Source organism: Staurois parvus, unplaced genomic scaffold (assembly GCF_062004578.1).
Source record: "Staurois parvus isolate SC_StPar_1 unplaced genomic scaffold, SC_StPar_1.0 ptg001302l, whole genome shotgun sequence".
Taxonomy (NCBI): Eukaryota; Metazoa; Chordata; class Amphibia; order Anura; family Ranidae; genus Staurois; species Staurois parvus.
This window is the reverse complement of record NW_028319098.1, coordinates 10,512,826-10,540,349: the sequence shown is the minus strand read 5'-3', so window position 1 is coordinate 10,540,349 and position 27,524 is coordinate 10,512,826. Positions and strand designations below refer to the sequence as shown.

General features: G+C 43.7%; 1 protein-coding gene across 1 annotated transcript in view; it reads left to right on the top strand.

Annotated features, from left to right (window-relative positions):
• The first annotated feature begins 2,780 nt into the window (after positions 1-2,780).
• Positions 2,781-27,524, top strand: part of RDH10 (retinol dehydrogenase 10) — a 50,620-nt gene continuing 25,876 nt past the window's right edge. Inside the window, exons 1-2 of the mRNA XM_089661037.1 lie at positions 2,781-3,387; positions 6,430-6,668. Of these exons, the coding sequence (XP_089517163.1) occupies positions 3,105-3,387; positions 6,430-6,668 (522 nt within the window). The 5' untranslated portion in view covers positions 2,781-3,104. The remainder of the gene's footprint in view (positions 3,388-6,429; positions 6,669-27,524) is intronic.

Below are 27,524 nucleotides of genomic sequence, written 5' to 3'. Positions count from 1 at the left end.
CTTCCTCCGCAGGTGCAGCTCCACCTCCACTGATGAATGGGAAAAGAAAAGCTGGAACTGCACAGTGATCAGCAGCCGCCAGCCGTCTTGCAGTAAGGGACTGAGTCTGAGAGGAACACTGGAAGGAACAGCTTCTCAGCTGCTACACTGTCCCCAGACACATCTTCCTCTGTCCTTTCTTCCTCCCCTCTGCTGCCCCTCCTCTCAGCTGAAGGATCATTCATGACGTGGCAGCATCCCACACAGCAAGAGTGCCGGCAGGTGCTGCGCCCAGGCGCTCAGGTGCCCCTGGGAGGCAGTGCACCCTAGGCGGCCCCCTAGTGGAAGCTTCGGACCTGCTCCTCCTCCGTCCGCTGCTCTACAGTGATATAAACTTTATTGATTGGCAGATTGGACTTTGCATGTTTTTGAAGGAATCTGCATTACTCAGGAGATACGCTACCCTGAGGCTGGTCACATTGTGCCTGCATAATATATTCCAATCACTATCTAATGTCTATGGGCAATAAAACACTTCCCACAAAGTACTGGCACTATACTGCATTCCTGCATTCTAAATCCCTCAAAAGAGTTTGTGTGTATATCCAGGGACCGCCTAGATGCCATGGATTGTACCCTGACTTAGAGCTATGCCCTGCCACCACAGTTCACAGCCCAACACCTGAGCCTTCACTTGCTATGGTAGGTTACTATACAGTATATAGTGTTCATTTCGTTTTCCATACTGCAAATATTTATGGAACATTATTACCGAAAATTACATATACAATAAACATAATAATCAAACATTCAAAAGTCCAATAACACCCGCCTACCTCCGATCCAGTCTACTAAAACAAGAGAAAGGGGAACCATCCCCCTCTGTCTAGGCGGATCAGGGCAGATGGCAGTCATGTGTAATTGGACAGCGGAGTCCGTTTACACCCGCCAGTCCATAGAGAAGAGTGGGCTGTGTCCATGTCTGCTCTGCAGAAACTGAGCGGGCACGGCCCTGTCATCCGCCTGCTCTGCTCTGATCAGCAGGATATCAGAAGACAGATCTCTGGCTAAGCAAGACAGAGTGTGAAAGGGGCTGAATTCCCTTTTTCACCTTTTTTCTTTCTTAATTGCATGTTAGCACTGATCATTTGCATCATCTCTTCTTGTCTTCATGTACTCCAATGATGGCTGCATAACTTTTCTAAGAGAGGGTTTTCTGATGGTGACAACAGTTGATCATATGTGTTGACAGGTTTGCTTGTAGTCTCCCTCTAAAGCTATATGACAGGGTGACAACTCAGGAGCACAATAGGGGGATGGGGACAGAATGTTGTCACCCTATAACAGGAAGTGCTTCAGTAAAGATCTTCATATCTGGATCACCAAGTATTTTTCAATGAAGTCAAAAAATAATATGGTTTATAATGTCCCATCTGGACCTTCCAATTCTTTATTGTGCATTATTATGGGCTCTGTCATTGGCTGTTGGGTAGAAATGGTAACTTGGCCATCGGGGGTCCTGGTAGATACAGTATATATTGATCATCCATAAGATTGTAACCAGCCACCTAATATTGAGTAGGTCTCCCTTTTGCCACCAAAACAGCTCTGACCCATTGAGGCATCAACTCCACTAGCCCTTTGAAGGCATGCTGTGATATCTGGCACTTAGCCATCGGTAGCAGATCCTTTAAGTCCTGTAACTTTTGATGTGCGTCCTCCATGGAACAGACTTGTTTTTCCAGCACATCCCATAGATGCTCAATGGATTGAGATCTGAAGAATTTGGATGCCAAGTCAACACCTCAAACTCATTGTTTTGTTCCTCAAACCATTCTTGAACCATTTTTGCAGTGTTGCCTGCTGAAAGAGGCCACTGCCATCAGTGAATACTGTTTCTATGAAGGGGTGTACTTGGTCTCCAACAATGTGTAAGTAGGTGACACATATCAAGTAACACCCACATGAATGGCAGGACCCAAGGTTTTCCAGCAGAACATTGTCCAAAGCATCACACAAACTCTTCCCCAGGTAAGTGACATACCGGCACCCCGCCATCCACATGATGTAAAAGAAAATGTGATTAATCAGACCAGGCCACATTCTTCCACGGCTCCATGGTCCAGTTCTGATGCTCATTGTAGGCGCTTTTAGCTGTGGACACGGATCAGCATGGGCACCCTGACCGGTCTGTGGCTACACATCCCATACACAACAAACTGATGTACTGTGTGTTCTGACACTTTTCTGTTGGAACTAGCATGAACGTTTTCAGCAATTTGAGCTCCAGTAGCTCTTCTATTGGACTGATCTACATGGACCAGCCTCTGTTCTCCATGTGTATCAAGGAGCATTGGTCAACCATGACCCTGTCTCCAGCGTTCCATCCTTGGACCACTTTTGGTTGGTCCTGACCACTGCAGATTGGGAACATCACACAAGAGCTGCAGTTCCGGAGTTGCTGTGAGCCCCTCATCCAGAGGTTACAATCTGGCCCTTGTCAAAGTCACCCAGATCCTTGCCTATTTTTTCTGCTTTCAACACAACAACTTCAGGGACAGCATGTTCACTTGCAGCCCTATATATCCTACCCAATATTAGGTGCCATGGTGACCAGATAATGGATGTTATTCCCTTTACCTGTCAGTGGTTATAATGTTATGGCTGATCGGTGTAAGTCATGGGCAGTGGCTGAGTTCTGGGCGGAGTTAGCACAGAGTTTAGCAGGGCCCCTCCCCCGGCGGCATGTGAAGTTATGGGCGGAGTTAGCGCTGAGTTTTGTCTTAGTTCCGCCCCCCTGTACGCTGAGTGTGTGCGGGCTGTAGCGGGCGGGGCTGTGAGGAGTCCCGGTGCCGGGTATATAGTGCGATCCCGGGGCCACAACATGCAGTGTACGGGCCCCCAGCTCTGCTGCTTCTCTGCCCGGTATAGCTATTCTCATTGGTCAGACGGGAGGGGCCGGCTCTTCCCTGCCAGCCGGGCACACAGCACCGCGGACGGGACATGGGTGGAGGGAGTGTGAGGAGCACCGAATACTGACCTCTCCGACACCACCGGGCACCCGACACCACCGGGCACCTCCGCCGCCGTCAACCCGGACTGCATCGGACCCCTCCACCGGGACTATGAACATCGTGCTGGAGTTCTTCCTCGTCACTTTCAAGGTCCTGTGGGCCTTCGTGCTGGCCGGGGCCAAGTGGCTGGTCCGCCCCAAGGAGAAGAGTGTGGCCGGCCAGGTGTGTCTCATCACCGGGGCGGGCAGCGGCTTAGGACGGCTCTTCGCTCTGGAGTTCGCCCGCCGCCGGGCTCAGCTCGTCCTCTGGGACATCAACCCCGACAGCAACGAGGAGACCGCCGGCATGGTGAGACACATCTACCGGGAGATCCAGGCCGACGACGCCCTGAGGGGTGAGTAGTGACTTCGGACACCGACCATACACCGCACCGATCACACCCGACACCGACCATTACACCGATAGCACCCGACACTGACCATTACACCACACACTGCACCGATCACCTCCGACCATTACAGTGCACCAATCGCCTCCGACCATTACACCATACACCACGCCGATCGCCTCCGACCATTACACCATACACCACGCCGATCGCCTCCGACCATTACACCATACACCGCGCCGATCGCCTCCGACCATTACACCATACACCACGCCGATCGCCTCCAACCATTACACCATACACCGCGCCGATCGCCTCCGACCATTACACCATACACCGCGCCGATCGCCTCCGACCATTACACCATACACCGCGCCGATCGCCTCCGACCATTACACCATACACCGCGCCGATCGCCTCCGACCATTACACCATACACCGCGCCGATCGCCTCCGACCATTACACCATGCGCCGATCGCCTCCGACCATTACACCATACGCCGCGCCGATCGCCTCCGACCATTACACCATACGCTGCGCCGATCGCCTCCGACCATTACACCTCACTGGTCACATCCGACACCGACCATTACGCCATGCACTGCGCCGATCACCTCCGACCGTTACGCCATGCACCTCACCAATGACTGAAAGACACTGAACACTATGCACACAGGTCGCAAACTAAAACAAAGATCGTATACCAATCTGATTACACAATTTGTAAACTTTTACCAACTCTGCCAACTGCATTGCCTACCATCACCCCCATATGATTCTACATGACACCCCCCACCCCCTCATACTTTATGTACAGGACACCAACTGTACCCATCTACTGTCCTCATCCATCTGCACCCCCTCCCATAGGGTCATCACTGGATGGACAGTGCTTGATTAGATTGCAATGGTGTGACATCCAGGACTAAGAATGGGACATCTGAGATCAGGAGGAATATTATGACATCTAGGATCCGGACTAACAATTGGTGACATAGGATCAGGGCTATTAGTGGGGATATCTAGGATGAGCTCTAAGAATGGAAGATGTCTAGCATCAGGACCAATAACAAGACTTGTAAGATCAGGACTAAGAACTAGACACATAGGATCAAGACTAATAAAGGGACATTTAGTGTCAGGAGTAATAATGGGAACATCTAGGAGCAGGGATAAGAATGGGGCACGTAGGATTAGTATTAGTGAGGACATCCTAGGATCAGGACTAGTAATAGTGAGGACATCCTAGGATCAGGACTAGTAATGGTGAGGACATCCTAGGATCAGGACTAGTAATGGTGAGGACATCCTAGGATCAGGACTAGTAATGGTGAGGACATCCTAGGATCAGGACTAGTAATGGTGAGGACATCCTAGGATCAGGAAGAATTATGGGGATATGTAGCATCAGGACTCTGAATAGGGGACAGCTAGGATAAGGGATAGTAGTGGGGCTATCTAATATCAGGAGGAATGTGGGGACATGTAGGATCAGGACTAAGAATGAGGGACATAGGTTCATGGCTAATAGTGGGAACACATAGGATGAGGAATAATAATATTGGGACATGTAGGATCAAAGGGACATTTTTGGAGTCAGGATGAATAAAGGGGAAAATCTAGGAGTGGGGATAAGAATGGGACAGGTAAGATCAGGACCAAGAATGGGGGACATCTGGGATCAGGGATAATATTGGGACATCTAGGATTAGGACTAATAGATATAGGCTCTGGACAAATAATGGGGACATCTAGGATCTCTGATAATATTATTGGGACATCTAAGATCAGGGATAATATGAAGTAGGATCAGGAGGACTAGTAATGGGATTAGGGGGGACTAGTAATGGGAATTGTGGGATCGGGAGTTCTCTGATATCCATTTGTCTGGATTTGAAGATTCAGTCCTATGCAGACCCCAGCTGCCAGTTTAAGACCCCAGTACATGCATTGCCATGAAAAACTCTCCAGTGATCTTAGGTGTCAGCTGTGTTGCGGGACATAGACTAGCAGACTTCTGGGATTTTTGCAATCAGAAAACCTGATGTTGCCACTGAGCAGAGCTGATCAAGTGTGACTGTACCTGGGGTAGACAGCTAGGTGTACATTATCTGTATATGCAGAGCGGGCTCTTGATATGTAATGACTTGTAGACCAGACCTGGCCAGTGTGTAAATACTGGATTGGTGTCGGTGATTGCAGGTGTCCTGCGGTGTACACCGCGCTGGCTGGAACGCTGGCATTCCCAAACGGTTAATGTACAGTACAACATTCATTGCTGGGCTCTGCTCATACATTGCACAACACTCGGTTTGGCTACGTATTGTCTTATTGCTGATCAAAGTACAGTCCCAGTTTGTTTTGGACGAGATCCCGTTCCCTTTTGCATAAATAAATGCCCTCTACATCTGTTATTAGTATAATGTTTAAAGCGGCACATTTTTATCATCCATGCACCCGTCCAGATGACGTCATTGGTGGAACAAGCAGCGGTCTACTAAAGTAAATAGTGTAGTAGCTTTGATGAATGAACGCTGCTGGTGCAGCAGTGGATTAACATGCTTCCTGCCAGAATAAAATCTGGATCCCTCTGATAGATTGTACCCTTAGGCTGGCCCTACACTACACAATCTGACTGTACAATCTCCTGTAGATCAACTAACCAGACTGGTTGGATTATTCAAGTTTGTCCTTTTTTTGTTCCCATTTGTACCTGAGTGAGTTGAAGCGCTTTAACGCTCAACACGCAGTTTCCATATTGTTCTAGTGTGCCTGTACACATTTGAGATGTCTGTCACTCAACACTTCAAAGAAGAACAGGAGCTTTTTTGGGGCATGACCACACATTTGTGGCCCCAATAGACTTCAATAGGAGCGCCTGAAAATGTACAAAATAATGCCTAATATTCATCTTCTCCTCCTAGTAACTAGCTCTTCATTGAACTCTCAATGGGAAGGGGGGGGGGGCACAAAGTAGAGACGCTCCAAAATCACATGAGAACACTCCAGTATGACCCAGACTTACCCTGTCTTTATTCTTCTTACAGTGGGAAATCCTGTTGAGGAAGAGGTGCTGCCGAGCTCCAATCTCCAGGTTTATACATACACTTGTGATGTAGGGAAGCGAGAGAGCGTCTACACGACGGCCGAAAAGGTGCGACGGGAAGTAGGCGATGTCTTTCTGCTGCTCAATAACGCTGGTGTGGTCTCGGGACACCATCTCCTCGAGTGCCCGGATGAACTAATTGAACGGACTATGATGGTTAATTGCCATGCGCACTTTTGGGTAAGATTCCCAATGAAATCTTTGTATGGGTGTTTTATTTATTTTAGTATTCTAGTAACATGTTTGTATACAGATTTAACCACTTTTACTGTACTTGTTTGTTCCAAGAGCCATCAAAATTTGGAATCATCACTCCAAACTCTAATCTTCTTCTTTTAGAGCAATATATTGGGCCTCATGCACACGGGCAAAAAAGTCATTGCTGGAGGCATCTGGCTTTTTTTTTTTTTTTTTCTCCAACACAGGTGGCAGAGGTGTCTTGAGAGGAGCTTATGAGCATTTTTGTGTGTTAAAGTATTCCAGTGGCCGGAATAAGTTAATATTCTGGCCAGTAGACTGCATTTACACGTAACATCATACACGCGTATATGCGCCACATAGGTGTTTTGTTATGGCATACACCTGAGTGCATAAAGAGTTATGAAGATGCTGTAACGTTTAGTGATTAAAGCGACTAAAATGTATTCCTGTAATAGAAGAGAGGGATATGAGGGGACAAAGGGGTGCAACGTGTTAGTGGACATCCTAAAAAGCATTTTGATTGAATGGTTTTGGACAGTGGAACGAACAGTTACTTTTTGGACAAATTTATTCTACGGACATTTGTCACTTGTCTTCCCCCCCCCCCACCCCCCCAGCTTTTAATCTTTAAAAAAAAAAAAATTCTTGTTAATTACTGGTGGGGTAGGGGAATCAGAAGTTGATTTGGGGTTCTCTTGCCTTCTACAGTGCTGTCAGTCTTGCACTGTCGGCACGCTTACAGCAGGGTGGTATCCTCACCAAAGCATTTCTGCTTCTTCATTGTCCAGTCAGTAGGCTTTGGGGAATGGGGTTGACTCCTATCTACTTAAAGTGGCTGTGAAGGGTTTTCAACCTTCATGAATTCTATGCGCGAAGGGAAAAACCTTCAGCCTGGGTTCACATGTATGCCTTCTAAAATTGCTAATTTATGCAAAACGATGCAGGCATGTGATCTCTGTTTGAATAACATAGTGTGTTTAATGCGATTTACTACAGTTGCGTTTTGTTTTGTTTTTTTTACACCCCCCCAGTACACAAGACCGCCTTAAAATCGCATTGCTATGTGAATTCTCCTCTCCGATTAATCACTATACTCTATGGGATGTGAATTCAGAATTCATACTACCAAACTCGCACAAGACCCTTTTTACAAACTCTATCAAATTGCCATCCAAGTGGATCACGTGTATGTGAACTACCACCATGGGATGTACAGTATTTCACAGAAGTGAGTACACCCCTCACATTTTTGTAAATATTTTATTCTGTCTTTTCATGGGACAACACTGAAGAAATGACACTTTGCTACAATGTAAAGTAATGAGTGTACAGCTTGTATAACAGTGTAGATTTGCTGTCCCCTCTAACTCAACACAGCCATTAATGTCTAAACCGCTGGCAACAAAAGTGAGTACACCCCTAAGTGAAAATGTCCAAATTGGGCCCAATTAGCCATTTTTTTTCCCTCCCCGGTGTCATGTGACTCGTTAGTGTTACAAGGTCTCAGGTGTGAATGGGGAGCGGGTGTGTTAAATTTGGTGTTATCGCTCTCACTCTCACATACTGGTCACTGGAAGTTCAACATGGCACCTCATGGCAAAGAACTCTCTGAGGATCTGAAAAAAAGAATTGTTGCTCTACATAAAGTTGGCCTAGGCTATAAGGAGATTACCAAGACCCTGAAACTGAGCTGCACCACGGTGGCCAAGATCATACAGTGGTTTAACAGGACAGGTTCCACTCAGAACAGGCCTCGCCATGGTCGACCAAATATGTTGAGTGCACGTGCTCAGTGTCATATCCAGAGGTTGTCTTTGGAAAATAGATGTACGAGTGCTGCCAGCATTGCTGCAGAGGTTGGGGGGGGGGGGTTAGCATGTCAGTGCTCAGACCACACACTGCATCAACTTGGTCTGCATGGCTGTTGTTCCAGAAGGAAGCCTCTTTTATAGATGATGCACAAGAAAGCTTGCAAACGGTTTGCTCAAGACAAGCAGAGTAAGGACATGGATTACTGAAGACCAAGATAAACTGATTTGGTTCAGATGGTGCCAAGCGTGTGTGGCGGCAACCACGCTAGGCGTACAAAGACAAGTGTGTCTTGCCTACAGTCAAGCATGGTGGTGGGAGTGTCATGGTCTGGGGCTGCATGAGTGCTGTCAGCACTGGGGAGCTACAGTTCATTGAGGGAACCATAAATGCCAACATGTACTGTAACATACTGAAGCAGAGCATGATCCCCCTCCCTTTGGAGACTGGGCCACAGGGTAGTATTCCAACATAATGACCCCAAACACACCTCTAAGACGACCACTGCCTTGGTAAAGAAGCTGAGGGTAAAGGTGATGGACTGGCCAAGCATGTCTCCAGACCTAAACTCTATTGTGCATCTGTGGGGCATCCTCAAACAGAAGGTGGAGGAGCGCAAGGTCTCTAACATCCACCAGCTCCGTGATGTTGTCATGGAGGAGTGGAAGAGGACTCCAGTGGCAACCTGTGAAGCTCTGGTGAACTCCATGCCCAAAAGGGTTAAGGCAGTGCTGGAACATAATGGCGGCCACACAATATTGACACTTTGGGCCAAATTTAGGCATTTTCACTTCGGGGTGTACTCACTTTTGTTGCCAGTGGTTTAGACATTAATGGCTGTGTGTTGAGTTATTTTGAGGGGACAGCAAATTGACATGTTATACAAGATGTACACTCACTGCTTCACATTCCTTCAGTGTTGTCACATGAAAAGATATAATGTAATTACAAAAATGTGAGGGGTGTACTCATTGCTGTGGGATACTGTATATATGAATATCATTACACCCCCCCCGTCTAAGACGTTTCTTCAGTTACCATAATTGTTCCTGCTTTTGGAAGTGATTGGTGGCACTGGAAACAGGAAGTGACCATGCAGGTTTCAGAAAGTCACTCTTTAAGGTGCTTTCTGGATTCTGGCTAGATGATGCAAAATTCTGACTGGGTGGGCCTTCTAATTTTAGCAAAAGTTTCATGTTTGCTAGATCGCATCCATAGCTTAATCAGTGGTTTGTTGCATGGAATTCCTCTTCAAATTGTTACACCTGAGCCTTCCGCGTGAGTTATATCTATGTCTGAGCCTGGTGTTTGCCAGTCAGAGGTGAGAGGTCAGACTTCATATTTAATCATTCTTTCTGTAGTTCAAGTCTTAAAGTGGTATTAAACCCCAAAACAAACATTTCATCAAATTGCCAGTTCTTAGATGTGATTGCTGCATTGGTTTTTCTGTTTTGGCTTTTGTTCACAAGGTGAAAATAAAAGAAGTTTTATACTTCAAATCTGTCCAGACAAAGTGGCAGTTAGAGGGTTGAGTCAAGGGTGTATGTAATCAGCACAGGGCCAGTCAGCGCTGTCAAGACAGAGGGTCAGAGGTTATGCAATCTCATAGAGAACTGAGAGGAGAATGAGAACTCCTCTTACAAGCTTTAACCAGTGCTCGGCTGGACACTGATAGAAGTCATATTACTGCTATATACTGCTGGTTTAAAAAAAAAAAAAGTATTTAGCAGTTCATATTTACTAAAAATAATTGCATTTTCATGTGTTGTGTACTCTGGGTGACCAGATATTGCGAATGCAGGATCCTGGGTAAAGGCTCCATTCACACTTGTGCTACCAAAAAAAAAAATAAATAGTATTTCAGTGTGACTTTGGCTTTGACCACGGATGATTGTACTGTACAAACACGCACACAAGTCACATTTTATATCATTCTAGTGTGACTTCGGAGGGTTTAAATTGAAGTCTATGACCCTCAAGTCACATGAAATCAGACCAAAGTAGTGCAGGAACCACTTTTCAAGTCGCTGTGTCATATATGAATGGTACTGATTGGGAAAAATGGGATTCAAGTGTGAATGGGCTCTTAGTAACATTTTGAGCAGTTTACCATGCATTTAAAATACAGAGTTTGTTTCAAAACCACATCAACGTCTGCATTTTTCTGTGTGGTGTGAATGTGCTGTAAGGGATGTTAAATGTTCGGCTCCTCCTATTTCCCTATTAAAAATATGTTGGGACCCCTCCATTATCTGGACTCCTGGTCAATGGATGCTTTACAAGTACTTGCCTGTGATGCTTCTAGGACAATGGTGACTACTCTGTATTCTAGAGGATGTAGTGGAGTGATTCTCACAGCTACGATTAGAGAGACCACAGGTTTTATTAAAGTAGAACTAAAGTCAGAAATGCTTTACCTTTTTGTTCCAACGATCTGCTGCCCATGAGGTCCCTCACTAGCGCTGCAATTTCTTCCAGGTGCCAATCTTTAACTGTCCTGATTGGATGGCATTATTCCCATGCATGCGCAGGAGTGCTGTCATCCCAGCACAGGCACTGTGCCTGGATGTAAATGGAGCTGTGCATTTGCAGCTCAGTGTACATTCTACAGCAGATTGCGAACTGGCAGGTAAGTGTATTTTAGAGACTTTGCATGTCTCTTCTGCAATAAGGAGCCTGTTTGCAATTTTTTGACTTTAGTTCCACTTTAATTTGTCACTTAAAGGGCAACTCCACTTTTGTGGGGAAGAAAATGGCAAATCATAATTAAAGGTGCAGTATATGCAATTGTAACAAGTCATATTGTAATTAACCTGTTGACGCCGACTCTACACAAATATGCAGCCTCTCAGTGGCTGGGTCTTGACTCCAACTTGCTGTATATTTGAGTGCCAGAGTGTGAATGCTCCGAGCACGTATACTGGTGCCTCATGGAAAGGCCCTTAAAGGGCTGGGAGACGTGCGCACTAAGAGGTTAAAAACTACTTTTCAATTCACGGCGCTGTAATGTTCAATATGGCTACCTGGAGGCATTTTGTACTCAGATGGTATACAGAACACCCAACAAACGTCATTTACTACTTGTGTGATTGGCTCACTGATTTTCCCAGAAATCTGCACTAAGATGCAAGTCAGATATATATTATTATATTTTTTTTTTTTTTTTGGCATCCCCTGCAACAAAAATTGTATATTTGGTGAGCTAGGGAAATCATGTCTAAAGGGTTGCAGACCCTGCACTTTCCTCATTAGAACGCTGCAGTTGCAGCAGCTGATTGACGACAATTCTAAAATCGCTCCCATACATATTCACTCTGTACATAGTTACAGAGAAACAAACGGCTGTATCTGCAACAAATTTTAAAATCCTTGCAATGTACATTGATGACCTAGAGAGGAAGGGGTGTGGGACTAATATATATATATATATATATATATATATATATATATATATATATTTATTTTTTTATTTATTTTTTCCTTCCTTAACCACCTCCCGCCCGCCATATAGTAATATGAAGGGCGCAAGGTGGTTCTCTCGTTCTGGGAGGACATCATATGACGTCCTCCCATTCTCACTGCGCATGCGCGGCTCAGGGAGCGTGCGGCGATCAGCGGTGCGCTGTGTCCCTCGGACATAGCGGATCACGGAAAGAGCCAAAGATGTTTTTTCGGTCGTGTGATCAGCTGTGTCCAATCACAGCTAATCACATGTAAACAGGGAAATGCTGGTTATCTGCATTTCTCTCCTCTCAAGCTGGTAATTTGCTTTCCACGGAGGGGACATGTACACTGATCATCAGGGCACTGATGATCAGTGTAGCCCCAGCAGTGCCACATATCAGTGCCTACCAGTGCACATCAATGCCACATGTCAGTGCCCATCTGAGCTGCCTTTCAGTGCCACCTATCAGTGTGCGTCAGTGCTGCCTATGAGTGCCGCCTACTAGTGCTGCCTATCAGTACCATGTATCAGTGCCCATCAGTGATGCCCATTAGTGCACATCAGTGAAGGAGAAAAATCGCTTATTTACAAAATTTTTATAACAAACTAAGAAAAACATTTTTTTTTTTTTTTTTCAAAACTTTCAGTGGTTTTTGGTTTAAGAAAAAATAAAAAACCCAGAGGTGATTAAATACCATCAAAATAAAGCTCTATCTGTCACAAAAAAATGATAAAAATGTATTATGGGTACAATGTTTTTTGACCGCGCAATTGTCATTCAAAGTGTGACAGCACTGAAAGCTGGAAATTGGCCTGGGCAGGAAGGGGGTATAAGTGCCCTGTAGGCTAGTGGTTAATGAAAGGGGTGTTACTCTTTAGGGGTTAAAGGGTTAAGTCTAGGTATGTATGTTTTTGATTAGTTCCATTGGTCTGTCTTGGACGATTATAGGTATACATTCTTCTGTACCTGGGCGACTCCTGTGGAAGCTGACAATCCCTGTAGTAGTTTCTGCTACTACAGCGATCCTCGCTGTCCTCTGGCTCTTGTGCCAAGCAGCTGCATTCTACATGGTAATCACAGGGGGTCACTTGCTTGTTTTGGCATGGACATCATTCAGAGACCCTCCAATTTAGGCAAGAGGTTCTCTGATTGGACGAGGTGGAGAAGCGGGGCTTGTGCCGAGTGAGCGATCCCTGGTAGTTGCTATGCAGCAGGGCAGCTGTCCCACGTGGGATTCAGAAGAGTGGATTGCTGAAGTAGTGGTAGCTACTAAAGTGATTCTCTGCTTCCCCATGGTTAGGCCAGTTATGGCATAATCATTTTTATTTGGTCCAAGCTGGAACAAAGTAAAGATGCAAAAATATCCATACCTGGAATTTGACATTTTAGGTGGAAAATCTGCACAAAACTGGTCTCTCAATACTGTGATTTGTACACATAATCCAAATTCAATAAAATAAATGGCCAGCTCAGCTTCAATTTTTTTTTTATCCAGCCATTCAAGTCCCCTAGTGATAGTTGAATACATTGTGCTGTCATTCTGTCCCCTGTGTTCACTGATGGTATTGCATCCCTGCACCTGCTTGGATAGAAGTATTTGGAATAAGTAGAAACATGTCGGTTCTCCTATTTACCATACAATATGGCTTAACCTGACGTCTTCCAGTTTTTGTTTGTTTGGGTTTTTTTTGTTTTTTTTTTTCCAGTGAGAGGACAGGTATGGCCATGACTTCACAAAGGGAGCTTAATCCTGTTTTAAGTCTAGGTTCACACCTAATTGTTCTCCGCAGTGTTTTGGGTTTGCAGAAACATGCTACAGTCCATTTAACATTATTTCCTATGGGACATGTTTCACATCTGCGTTTTCACCTGGTGCGTTTTTTTTGGAAAGGGTCAGGGACTTTTTTAAATGCAAAAAGTTGAATTTTTGGTTCTATAGACTTCAATGTTAATGCTGCAAAAAAGCATGTGTGTTTTTTGCTGCTTTTTTGGCACATTTTTAATCTGCTTAGCAACAAGAAAAAAAAAATGCAAAAAGCACTGCAGAAACGGATCAAACGCAAATTGCATAGGTGTGAGCCTAGCCTTCTAGAAGGTAAAGTTCTCTGTTCAACCCTCAAGACTAAAATGCGTGCCTTCCTTCATAGGCAGTGGTTGTCGGTGAAGGATGTCTGCTCATTGAGTACCCAGCTGTCCTTGAAACTTGGAGAGCTTGTCATATTCCGGCACTGCATTGTCTTTGTTCCACCTTTTAATGAATGAAAGCTGGTGACATCTCCTGGGTAGAAGAGGACTTATTGTCTGAATTTCTGAGAATATGTCAAAGGTTATTTTTGCTTCAATTACTTTTTCAGGAAGGTTAGGACTAGAATACTACAGCTGGCTGCAAGCCCAACAGTAATTTACAAACTGGCTAGAGAGAAAAATGTGAACAGAGTCCGTGAGATGTAGCTGGGATTACACCAACACACTGATCATCTGTAATTCAAAGCTGCAGTTTTCCTCCTTTATTTCTAACACTATAGTGATGTATGGTATTTTACATCTTAGTGGTTGTCATGAAGTCAGATTTAAAGACCGTGTATCCAAACCAAGAGCAAACATTAATCTGCAGTTTACTAGTCATTGGATATGTTGGAGCGTGTGTGTGTGGTGTTATGGGTTTTTTGGTTTTGTTTCTGGTGATGCTGATAGTAACACTTCCTGTCCTACGGTGACAACATTCACTTCCTGTACTGGGGGAATGTTGCCATAGGACAGAAAGTGTTCTGAAGAGGCCAAGGTGGATTTGATTGAAATCACTAGTGGAAAGGCTTGCTTTAAATAATAACTTTTAAGAAGCAACTGCAGCGGCTCCTCCTCTGACCCACTGTTGACTCACTGACAGCTCATTCACTTTAATGGGATGACTGGTGATGCGGCAGTGACACAAAGTGAGGGACATGGTGGCAGCAGGTGAGTGGATGCTCGCTAACAGGCGCTGCCATGATGGATCTAAAATGACAGGTGCTCTTTAAATGTAAGGAATCCCACTCATTCTTGCTAATCGTTAGAATCTAATAATATTTGCAAACCAAATGAAGGTTTCATTTTTAGAATAATAAGCTGTAAGGTTAGTAAAACAGCGATATCCGAACCGATTTTAGGTTAATCACACAGTTAAACTACTACCATTTATTTATTTATTTATTTATTTATTTTTGCTCCACGGTTACTGTGAAATTTGTGTGAATGCATCAATGCAGTGCATGTTATCTCAGCTTGCAGAGCTTGGATTCAATAAATGAGTTTACCAAAAATGTAAATATTGCAGAATATACATCTCATCCTACATAACTAGGCTGCATTTCATGCTGAATACACTAAATTATTATTCTATCGTAAATAGAAAACTATCTTTTAGATACATTTTTACTCCAAAAGCATTTTATTAAAATTTAATAAAAAAAAAAAAATATATATATATATAATTTTTTATTTTTTTCTTCGCCCTGGAAGAGGCAGAGAAGGAGATGTGTTCTGTAGTCCTTACGAGCGGAGGTATTTTGTAGTTCAGATAAAATTTAAGGGGGGAGAATGGTAACTGATAACAGTTCAGCCCAATAACTCCCCTTCACCTTAGCCCAGATTTCTTCGGCATGCCTCCTACCTTTTCTGGCATCCATCTGGCCGCATGAAGAAATTTGGGTGCCTTAGTTCTTCAGGTGGGGAACACTTTTTTTTTTTTTTTTCTTCTCCCCCTTTTGGCCCTCCAATGCCTCTCACCCCGCACATCTCATTCTGGACCTATGCCCAAATATCACACTTCTTGAGATCCCATGGCCCGCCAACAACCTGGACTAAGCCTTTAACCCCATTCTAGACTCTTTGCACAAGGAAGCAACCACAGAGACCCAGGGGTGTATTTACCACAAGGCATTTGCCTAGGGTGGCATTTTTCAGGGGGGGCAGCACTGCCCCTTGGAAGAAGAGACAGAAGAAGGGACACACGTGGCATGGGGACTGGGTGGGATCCAAGAGAGGCTGCGGGCTCCTTGACGGTGTATACCCGCCCTTGCATGTTCCTGACAGAACACGTTTACTTTTTCTAGACTGCTTGGATACTATGATGTGCCATTTTTCTATTTGATACTGTTTTACTGATGGGTGTAATTTTACCTTTTTAATTTTTTTTGATCATAAAGGTCCTTCCCTTTTTCGTACATCTTTATAACGTGTAACCCTTTTGTGCGATCATGTGTGTTCTGACACTAAACCCACTGATTTGCTCTTCCCTTTTTTTTTTTTTTTATTATTTCTATAAACTGTTTGGGGGGGAGGGACGTTCAGCAAAGGCTGAGTGTACAGGAAGATGTCTGCTCTCTGGGGGGGGGGGGGGGGGGTGTGTGTGTGTGTGTGTGTGTGTGTGTGTGTTTTCTTTTAGTCGATATCCCAAAATATCAGCAGTATATTTAACAGCCCAAAAGGCAGCGAGAGACATTCATTGTTGGGGTTTGCATACTCTTTAACTTACTTAAGTCCCCAGTCACACTGGGTGCAACTTGCCATGCGATTTACATGCCACATGACTTGCAAGTCGCACCTTATTGTCTGCATTTTCAGCGGTCATATCGGTGCGGTTCTGACTTTTTTGGAGCTGCACTGATTTTTAAAGTAATACATGCACTACTTCAGGTGCAATTTGCATAGACAACCGTGTCAGATGTCTTGCAAATCACACCTCAAATCGGCATGTCCCCCGACTTTGAAATCATGTGACTTACAGTGAAGTCGTGTGATTTTCAAAGTCTGGATCGGTGTGACCAGGGTGTTGGGGTCAGTTCACTAAAGGTTACTACATGCGATAACATGGTCATGTGACTCAATTTCATAAATTATCGCATGAGATAATAAGAGTCAATTCATCAAAGTAAAATACCGAATCTAAGGTAAATACTGCACATTTGCTAAAATGGTGAGGCAAATACTGCAAAAAAAAAAGAGAAATCAGTCAATTCATTAAACACACACATTATTTATTGCCTGGTGTTTTCTGGCGGTATGTTAGAAATGTACAAAATAACAATTAGAGAAACTTTACACTGGTCAGAAAGTGGGAAATATACAATGTATCAGTGTAAAAATGGTCTCCTCTGAGCTCAGGAATGAAAATAAATTGTAACATTTTATCAGAGGTGATCTCTTCCCTTTTTTTTTTTTTTTTTTTTTGTGAATTGACTACTTCTGAAATTAACTCAAAAATCCATGCGGTGTATATATCTTGGTGCATTGACCCCTTTCTTTGCACAGCTAGAATGTGCTCAGACATGGTCCAGGAGCTGGTTTGTCATTGACCATTTTAGAAGTGGTAGTAAAAACAAAAAAAAAAAAAAAATAAATTGCTGCCCCCCAGCAGGTTCATGTCATACTGTGCCAGTACATACTGCACATTATAACAGACTTGCCTTTTTTTAAATGGAGTTCTCCAGTGGTGTGCTGTAACTACTGCAGACACTTCCCTCTTCACCGGGTCTGCACGCTCCAGCCATTTGAATGGTCGAGCTGTGATTCTGTCATATACGTTCGTATGCATGGGAGTTACGACTGCGACACTCTGCATGGATGGCACACTCGGTGTACCATAAGTGCACTGCGCATGTGACAGTGACATCAATGGCTGCTTGCATTGTGACTATCTCCTAAACGGTTCAAGACTTATTATCTTACCTGTATAGACAAGTGTCAAATCAACCCTCACTACCATTTTCAGGTTGCACAGTCAATTGTTCTGTTGCCTGCTTTACATTCTATAGATGAAGGCTATACATATATTATGCAGTAATTAATGAGCAGCTTTGATCTGCACAAAAAATGTAGATATTGAGTAAAGGTGGCCATGCACGCACATGCCTACACACTATATAGATATACAGAGATCGATATACACACACACAAGATAAATCGTTTCAGAACTTCCCCCACCTTTTAATGTGACCTATAAACTGTACAAATCAATTTAAAAGCAAACTGAAATCATTTGGGGGGGCATAATTCCAAAAGATATGTTTGGCATAAAAACACTGCACATCACCAAAAGAACGTCATACCCACAGTGAAGCATGGTGGTGGCAGCATCATGCTTTGGGGCTGTTTTTCTTAAGCTGGAACTGGGGCCTTAAGGTAGAGGGAATTGTGAACAGTTCCAAATACCAGTCAATATTGGCACAAAACCTTCAGGCTTCTGCTAGAAAGCTGAACATGAAGAGGAACTTCTTTCAGCATGACTATGACCCAAAGCATACATCCAAATCCACAAAGGAATGGCTTCACCAGAAGAAGATGAAAGTTTTGGAATGGCCCATCCAGAGGCCAGACCTGAATAGGATTTGAAAATCTTTGGGGTGATCTGAAGAGGGTTGTGCACAGGAGACGCCCTCGCAATCTGACAGATTTGGAGTGTTTTTGCAAGGAAGAGTGGACAAATATTGCCAAGTCAAGATGTGCCATGCTGATAGACTCATACCCAGAAAGACTGAGTGCTGGAATCAAATCAACAGGTGCTTCAACAAAGTATTTAAGGGTGTGCACACTTATGCAACCATATTATTTTAGTTTACTTTTACTTCCACCTAAAAAAAAGATTTCAGTTTGTTGTTCAACTGAGCTGTACAGTTTATAGGTTACATTAGGGATACTTTCACACTGATCACTGCAAAAATGCACAGGCATTTTTCCCGAGCTTTTAAAGGACATGTGACTTTTAACTGCACTAAAAACCACTTCCTAGAGGTATTTTTGAGGCACTTTTCAGGCGCTTTCCATTGATTTCAATGGGAAGAGGAGTTTTTGGGTCTTTTTACTCGCCAAACATGCTGCAAGCAGGAGTTTTTACACTGCACTGCAAGTGCATCGTTACATAGTCTGGCAGAAAAAAGACAAAAGTCCATCCAATTCAACCATAGAAAAAAAAAGTTATAATCCTACACCCACAATTGATCCAGAGGAAGGCAAAAAAACCCCCAGCAAAGCACGATCCAATTTCCTCCTGCAGGGAAAAAGAGTGGTGTGTGTGTGTGTGTGTGTGTCTCTCTCATTTATTTCCCTTTTTAAAGACATGCAGACAATCAACTAGCCATAACCTGATCGCTTTAGACTCCAGTTTTTAGATTGCATTTACTTAAACTGAGTCAATTGGCCAGATGGGAAAAATTATCAAGCACTGGGATACTTTTTTCGACTGAAATACAATCCTATTCATGAGCAGATTATGATCTTACATGGTGAAAACAGAGAAGTGATCAATATCTATTTATTCCTCCCATCACTCTTATCAAAGTGTGTACTGCCACTATAAGATGCTTGAGTTGTTCTTGCTTCAGTATCTCTTTGCCTTTAGATCTGTTTTGGGAAGGTGCACTGACAGATTGGCTACAGGGAATGGGTAAGGATCTGAACCTGTCACAGGGTGTCAACAAGACCGGAAAGTAGGGGACATTTCAGTGGCAACGTTACAATAGAACCACATGATTTTACCACTTCTCCACTCTAAATTGTAGAAAAAAATGTGAGTGCAGTTCTGGATGTTCTATGCTCCCTATAGTGCTCATTGTAGTAGAGTCTATTTTCATGTATTCAGTGTGTTGAATGGAGCTGATAGCAGAGTGATGCTCATCCTGTGCAGCTTTAACCCGGAGAGAGTCCTATAGTTCGCTTGGGGGAATGGGCCCCTCAAATAAAGGTGACCGCTAAATATAAAATAAAAAATGCCTTTAAAATGAATGCAGTCACCACATCTAAGGACTGCATTTTAACTTCCCAGCAATCCCCGGTGAACGTCCCAGAGCCTGGACGAGGTTGATCTATTTACCCTGGCTTGCCAATATCTTGTAACCCAAGGAAGGCCATCCACTCCCAGGCTGCAGTCCAGACCACCCTAAGAAGGGATCCCTGACTGTTCCACACAGTACACGATACAACGCTTCTATATTTATGCGCTTCTGGTGAGTGCGCATTTCATATATCTATTAGCACACTCATCAGAGGATCAATACACTGGGAATTTACATAATCACCTGACGATTATCCTGACAGTTATCTGGAATATTTTACTAAGATTTTTATGACAATTTGTTTCAAAACGCATTAGAGGTGCCTGTGCGTTTTTTGGTTTTTTTTCCCCTTGAGGGACTATATTTCCATGTGTTTTTAGGCATTTCATGATTTTAATGCATCTGCTATTTATGTTCATCTGCCTGATAAGATTTCTTTTATTGTTTTTTAGCGCTGCACTTTTGAGAGTGATGCTCCACACTAGAAAATCCCAATTGAGATCACAAATTGTCCTTTTTGTGCATGCCTGTCGCTAGGCAGGCATCTAGCCAAGATTTCTGTATGCATTGTGAATGTTGGTTGTAACTGCAGGGCAGATTTCTTATGGTAGAACCATCTTTTTTACAGAGGATTTATAGTTGTCCTACAGATGTCAGTAAGTAAATAAAACAACAGGGTGCACAACAGCTAGCAACATCCCAAATGTTCCTAAGATTAACTGAATTTATAAATCACTATGTCCCACCTCGCCTTTTGCTTGTAAATAGTACATCACATGGCAAACCTCAGAACCAGACAAACTGTTCTTTTAGGACCTAGTCCTCCCTCGCTACATATCTAAGCCAGCGCACATGTGTCTGGTAAAGAATAATGGCCAGCCTAGTTACGAACAGGGAGCTCGGTATGGGCCACTCACTAGACTTGTGTCAAGTTTTTGTTTACAACCTGGCCAGGTCTCCATTGTGCCTAATGCCCCATACACACGATCAGAAAGTCTGATCACAAAAATCGCATTCAGAGGGATCGTACAATAATCTGATTGTTACACCGCTTTCAACAGCCGATCACGACAGTTCATGTGACAATATACAAAGTAACAATCATGAAAATGTTTCTCGTATGATAACAGCGCAAACTGTTTTTGTTTTCATCAGCATGCTCGGAAACAAAAGAATACATTACATCAGGGGTTAGAATTTCGAGTCCAGACTTAGCCAGTCACAAAACTTACTCTCCACCAGTTGCCCCACCCAACCTTGCCCAGGCCCGCCTCCAACCACGCCCCCTTAAAGCTTATGAAATTACATTTTTTCTTTAGAATAAATCGTCCGAAATATAAAACTGTACACAGTAATGTATATCCCAGCTCCCCTGTACTCCATTATAGTGATATGACATGTACACAGTAATGTATATCCCAGCTCCCCTGTACTCCATTATAGTGATATGACATGTATACAGTAATGTATATCCCAGCTCCCCTGTACTCCATTATAGTGATATGACATGTATACAGTAATGTATATCCCAGCTCCCCTGTACTCCATTATAGTGATAGGACATGTACACAGTAATGTATATCCCAGCTCCCCTGTACTCCATTATATGACATGTATACAGTAATGATCTGTTTCTGCATTGAGTTTTGCATTGCATTTTTTTTCTTGTTGCTAGGCAGATTTAAAATGCATTAAAAAATGCACTACATGCTTTTCCATTGAAGTCTATAGAACCAAAAACGCAACTTTCTGCGTTCAAAAAAGTCCCTGACCCTTTCCAAAGGGTAATGTATATCCCAGCTCCCCTGTATTCCAATATAGTGATAGGACATGTTGTATACAGTACTTACTGTCCCCCCGAGTCCCCCGCGGCAGTGGAGAGGGTGTCTTCTCTCAGCGGAGGAGAGCGGACCTCTCCTGCACTTGTCCCCTCGGCGGCGGTGCCACAGAAGCTGGAAACTGGAAGTTGTAAACCGGAACTTGGCTTCACAATGAGGCTTGGAGCGCAGGTGCAGTTGCTCCATGCTTCATCTGTGCTCGCCACAGAGGAATTTCTCCTCGCATTTGGCGAGCAGGCGAGTGGCTTTTTCAAGCCCTGCATTACATCACTACTGAAGTTGTAATTTTTGTCGTACGAGAATTTTCATAACTTTAGTAACCTCTTCCTTTTTGATATGAGACTAGCATGCAACAAAAAGCGAACGATAAGTTGTCCTTTTAGAATATATTGCTGGCCAATCTGGGAAGCAATAATATTTGTCTATCGGTTTTAAAAAAAAAAAAAAAAAAAAAAAAAAAAAAAGAGAAAAAAAAGCATTTTCTTGCATGGTTTTTATGCTGCATTTGTTTAATTGGCCAGTAAAATTTCATTCAAATGTTCATACAGAAATTCTATGAAAAAAAAAATTCCAGAGCATTCAGTCTTGCCATCATTGAACTTCATACAAACCCCTTAATTTCATCCAGATCTGCCACTTGGAATGGAATCCAAGACTTTTATATGGGTGTCCTCTGTGTGCAGAACATGCTGATTGCAAGGAGTACACTTCTTCCTTTTTTGTTTTGTTCCCCCCCCCCCACCCAACCAGTGGGTTGATTGGGGGAAAAAATTACCCGATTCCCTCCCACACTTTTGATATGGATGCGGTAATCCTCCCCACTGTGTCATTACATTCTGACAGCAGTACTCCCCTGCCATCAGAATACGCAGCTCAGCGCTGCAGCTTATTACTTGTAGTGTTGGTCGATCAAAAATATACCAACAGGGTAGTTGAACAGAAGTCAATCTGTAGACCGACTTATTTTCAACCACAGTGGCCACACATGGATTAAAATTCAGATGTTCCCTGCTGAACCGGCTGAAGTTCGATCCATGTTCTGGGTGAAGTAACCTGCGAGAGTTTCCATGGAATACGGCAGTTGTACTGTATGAAAAGCGAGTAAAATAGGCAGTGCCTCTTTACCCTAAAGGAGCCCCTCATATCCATGGTGCCGAGCACTTAATGAACCAGCAGTTTGCCTTTAAAACAATCTGCTGTTTTCTCTTGTTATGACCTTCTATGTTTAACAATATACTACAGTGAATGTATTTCACAGTTGAGTAGTTTTGCTGTGAGCATACTTATTGTTGTAGTTTTAATGACTGCGGATGGCAAATGGCCTACTTCCCTTTTCTTTACAAGCCGCGTGGTTTAGTTGCTCTTTATTAAACTTCTAACTAAGCCCGAGATATTTATTGCTGATAAAGGGGCAACATTTTTACGAGCTGGAGTTGCTGTGCAATAATTGATCTTTTCCCCAGATTTTGTCCCATGACTGCAAAACATATGTCACTTTTAGCAATGGCCTTTTAAGGGCTGCATTCTCCCAAATGAAAGGAAATTGACGTAAATTTGTGAAATACAATGAATGTGCTCCGCTGGGCAAAGAACAGATGTCTCCAAGCATCTCTTGATGTCATCTAGCACCTCCAATGACGAGAGCCATCTGTAGGACGGAGGCAGCCAATTTCAGTGGTAACTAGTTTATTTCATACAGTGAATTGTTTTCTCCCGGCAGCTGCGAGTTGTGCTGTAATGTTAGTTGAAATCTACTAGATAAGGACGAGGTGTGCTATTGTTACGTAACCACAGCTTCCGATTTTTGGGATGAGTCCTGAATTGTACAACACCCCAGTAGTCCCTTCATCCTGGGTCATGATGGAGTTCTCCTATAAGCATATAGCTTTGCCATGGAAGCAATAAATGGTTTAGCATGCCACCCTTTTTCCCCCTTTTTCTATTCCGTTTTATTTATGGAACTCTGTTCAGTCATAGCTGGCCTCCTGTAGCATATCCAATCTGCACATTTCTGATGCTTTACATTATTCCTGCATTTTGTCATAGAATAATGCTTGCTTGTGAGCATGCCTTGGCTCTAGTAGCAGCTATCTTAGTCATTTCTTGGCAGTAGCACAGGATTTCTAGTTCAGGGCTGCTCGTTCATTCATTGACAGAAGCACTCAGGTGGTGTAGCCTGCACGTTCTAGCTCAGGGTGACACGGGACACTTCAGGGGACATTCTGTTGCATCCAGTCTTTGACTTGCGGTTAGTTATTGAATTGCAAGTACCAGCAAACCTTTTTTGGGGCCCTAACATGGTACTACCTAGATATTCTGGGTAGGAAACCTGTTTTCCAGTCTTGTTTACAGCATCATTCTAGGCTAATAATGCTGAATGCTAGATATAAAATGCCAATTAATATAGTCACATTTCCTTTTAAAATTCCTTAACCCTAGGTTCACACTTAAGCATTTTCCGCAGTGTTTTGCAGAAACGCAGTAGTCCATTTAACATGATTTTCCTATGGGACACGTTCACATCTCCACGTTTTCACCCGGTGTGATTTTTGGAAAGGGTCAGGGACTTTTTTGAACGCAGAAAGTTGCGTTTTTGGTTCTATAGACTTCAATGGAAAAGCATGTAGTGCATTTTTTTAATGCATTTTAAATCTGCCTAGCCACAAGAAAAAAATGCAATGCAAAACTCAATGCAGAAACAGATCAAACACAAACTGCAAAGGTGTGAACCTAGGCTAACATTCTCACTGCCTGCTAATAACTCTGTAGTGCTCCAATTCTGTTACCCTGGGATCACACCTAAGCGTGTGTGGTTTTTTGAATTGAGGAGGGGGGGGCGCACAATGCAGAAATGGCTCAAACGCAACCTACATGGGTGTGAATTTAACCTAAGGGCCGGTTCACACCTTGCCCTCATAGGACTGCACTGTGCAATTCACACCACATACAAGATGCACTCCATTTGCGATTTCCATTTGTCAATTTAATGAGACCCCAAACACAGGTTGCAAATGCAATCTGGTTACAGTACGTTTTAAAAAGTAGTGCATGTATACTTTTAGTGTGGTGCAGTTTTAGCCCATTCAAAATGAATGGGCTGAAGTTGCACTGCACAGAACTGCATTTGAATTGCACAAGAACCACAAATCGTTGCTGTGCTTAACATGCAGTTTCTGGTGTGAACAGACACTCAATGTATTTTTTTGAAAGCAACAGTTGTAGGTTCCCCATGATTATACCTTGCTGTGAGTGTAACGCATTAGGGGTATGGCTTTGGATGGGAGTGAGCGGAGTGCTGTCATTGGGGGGGAAGAAAAAAAAACCTTGGCTGGCGCTGAACATCTTCGGTGTGCAGCCTGTTATTTGGATGGAGGATTATAGTGGGGAAAGAGCAGAATCTTGGACTATGGCACTGGGCTGATTTCAGGGAACCAAGTAGTATACAGGCTGGCCTGTGAATGGTGAAAGGGGTTCATCAAACAGCTGTTGGTGGCTTGAATTTGATATCTTATATGTGCATAATAATGCTGACATTGGATGTTAAGCAGGCCATAGATGATGCTATTTTATTTCCTGCAACCATTGGTGTGCACCAAAGTATGTGGGTCTCCCCCCCCCATTCAACACAGCCAGGAATCCCTACCGCAGCACTACTGTGTTCTGCTGGCGAGGAGCCTTCCCAGCCAGCAAAACACAATGCTTACTGCTAGTGGCTATAGCCGCCAGCAGTTATTGTATGTAAAAAAAAAAATCAACACGTTGGTTGTACTAAAGTCTATCGCTAGATTAACTTCCAGCCCGCCTATTCGATCAGTTTAATCTCAGTCGGTCCCTGTTGAACTAGCAAAGATTCGATCCATGTATGGCTGGCTTTAGTCCTGGCTCTTCTTCCAATCAGGTGATTTTGCATGCATGTACAGGCAGTGTACATTCTGACAGGAGGAGTGAGCAGTGGTGTGGCCTTAGCATTGCTGCTGCATCATTGTCCATTCACTGACCTGTGTTGTACCTAGCGCTCTTAACCAGAATGTGTTGCTGTAGGTGTCTGGATCACAAAGCTGAACCATATCTAAGCTCAAAACACAAACTTCATATATACCCATCTGTAGGGCGAGTGTATAGCTAGATGTTGACATCATATACAGTAACTCACAGAAGTGAGTACACCCCTCACATTTTTGTATATATTTTATTCTATCTTTTCATGTGACAACATTGAAGAAATGACACTTTGCTACAATGTTAGGTAGTGAGTGTACAGCTTGTATAACAGTGTAAATTTGCTGTCCCCTCAAAATAACTCAACACACAGCCATTAATGTCTAAACCACTGGCAACAAAAGTGAGTACCCCTAAGTGAAAATGTCCACATTGGGCCCAATTAGCTATTTTCCCTCCCCAGTGTCATGCGATTTGTTAGTGGTACAAGGTTTCAGGTGTGAATGGGGAACAGATGTTAAATTTGGTGTTATTGGTCACTGGCAGTTCAGCATGGCAAAACTCCTCTGAAGATCTGAAAAGAATTGTTGCTCTGCATAAAGAAGGCCTAGGCTATATGATTGCCAAGACCCTAAAACTGAGCTGCAGCACGGTGGCCAAGACCATACAGCGGGTTAACAGGACAGGTTCCACTCAGAACAGGCCTCGCCATGGTCGACCAAAGAGGTTAAGTGCACATGTTCAGTGTCATATCCAGAGGTTGTCTTTGGGAAATAGACGTATGAGTGCTGCCAGCATTGGTGCAGAGGTTGAAGGGGTGGGGGGTCAGCTTGTCAGTGCTCAGACCATATGCCGTACACTGCATCAAATTGGTCTGCATGGCTGTCGTCCCAGAAGGAAGCCTCTTCTAAAGATGATGCACAAGAAAGCCCAAAAACAGCTTGCTGAAGACAAGTAGACTAAGGACATGGATTACTGGAACTATGTCCTGTGGTCTGATGAGACCCAAGATGAACTTGGTTCAGATGGTGTCAAGCGTGTGCTGCGGCAACCAGGTGAGGAGTTCAAAGACAAGCGGGTCTTGCTTACAGTCAAGCGTGGTGGTGGGAGTGTCATAGTCGTGGGCTGCGTGAGTGCTGCCAGCCCTGGGGAACTAAAGTCCATTGAGGGAATCATGAATGCCAACATGTACTGTAACATCAGAGCATGATCCCCTCCCTTCGGAGACTGGGCTGCAGGGCAGTATTCCAACATAACCCCAAACACACCTCCAAGACGACCACTGCCTTGCTAAAGAAGCTGAGGGTAAAGGTGGTGGACTGGCCAAGCATTTCTCCAGACCTAAACCCTATTGAGCATCTGTGGGGCATCCTCAAACAGAAGGTGGAGGAGCGCAAGGTGAGGGGACAGCAAATTTACACTGTTATACAAGCTGTACACTCACTACTTTACATTATAGCAAAGTGTCATTTCTTCAGTGTTGTCACATGAAAAGATATAATAAAATATTTACAGAAATGTGAGTGGTGTACTCGCTTCTATGAGATACTGTAAATCCAAAATGTAGAGAAGAAACCAGTATGCCTATTTGAAGTCCAATGTTACTGTTTACTGTCAGATCGGTAAACACTTGTGCTGATATGGCACTCCAGTAATGAGCCACATCAAGCAAGCATTCTTTTTATATCCATGAGACTCCAGCATCATTAAAGTGGAACTGCACTTTATCTGGGTACCAAAAATGCTATGTAATTTTTAATATTCAAAACAAACTCCTCCATACATCCATCCATGTCTCCCATGCTTTATTTTGCTGACAACTCAGTTTGAAAAATACCTTCTGGCAGTGGCCATCTTGAGTAAGGGCAGATGATGCATGTAGCAGTTTCTTCCTGGAATCTATCTGTCCTTGGCTCAGGCTTTGGCTGAGCTGAGAACCCTCCCTCCTCTCCCTGAAGACTCCTGGAATGTATGATGTCATTGGCCTAGGCATGG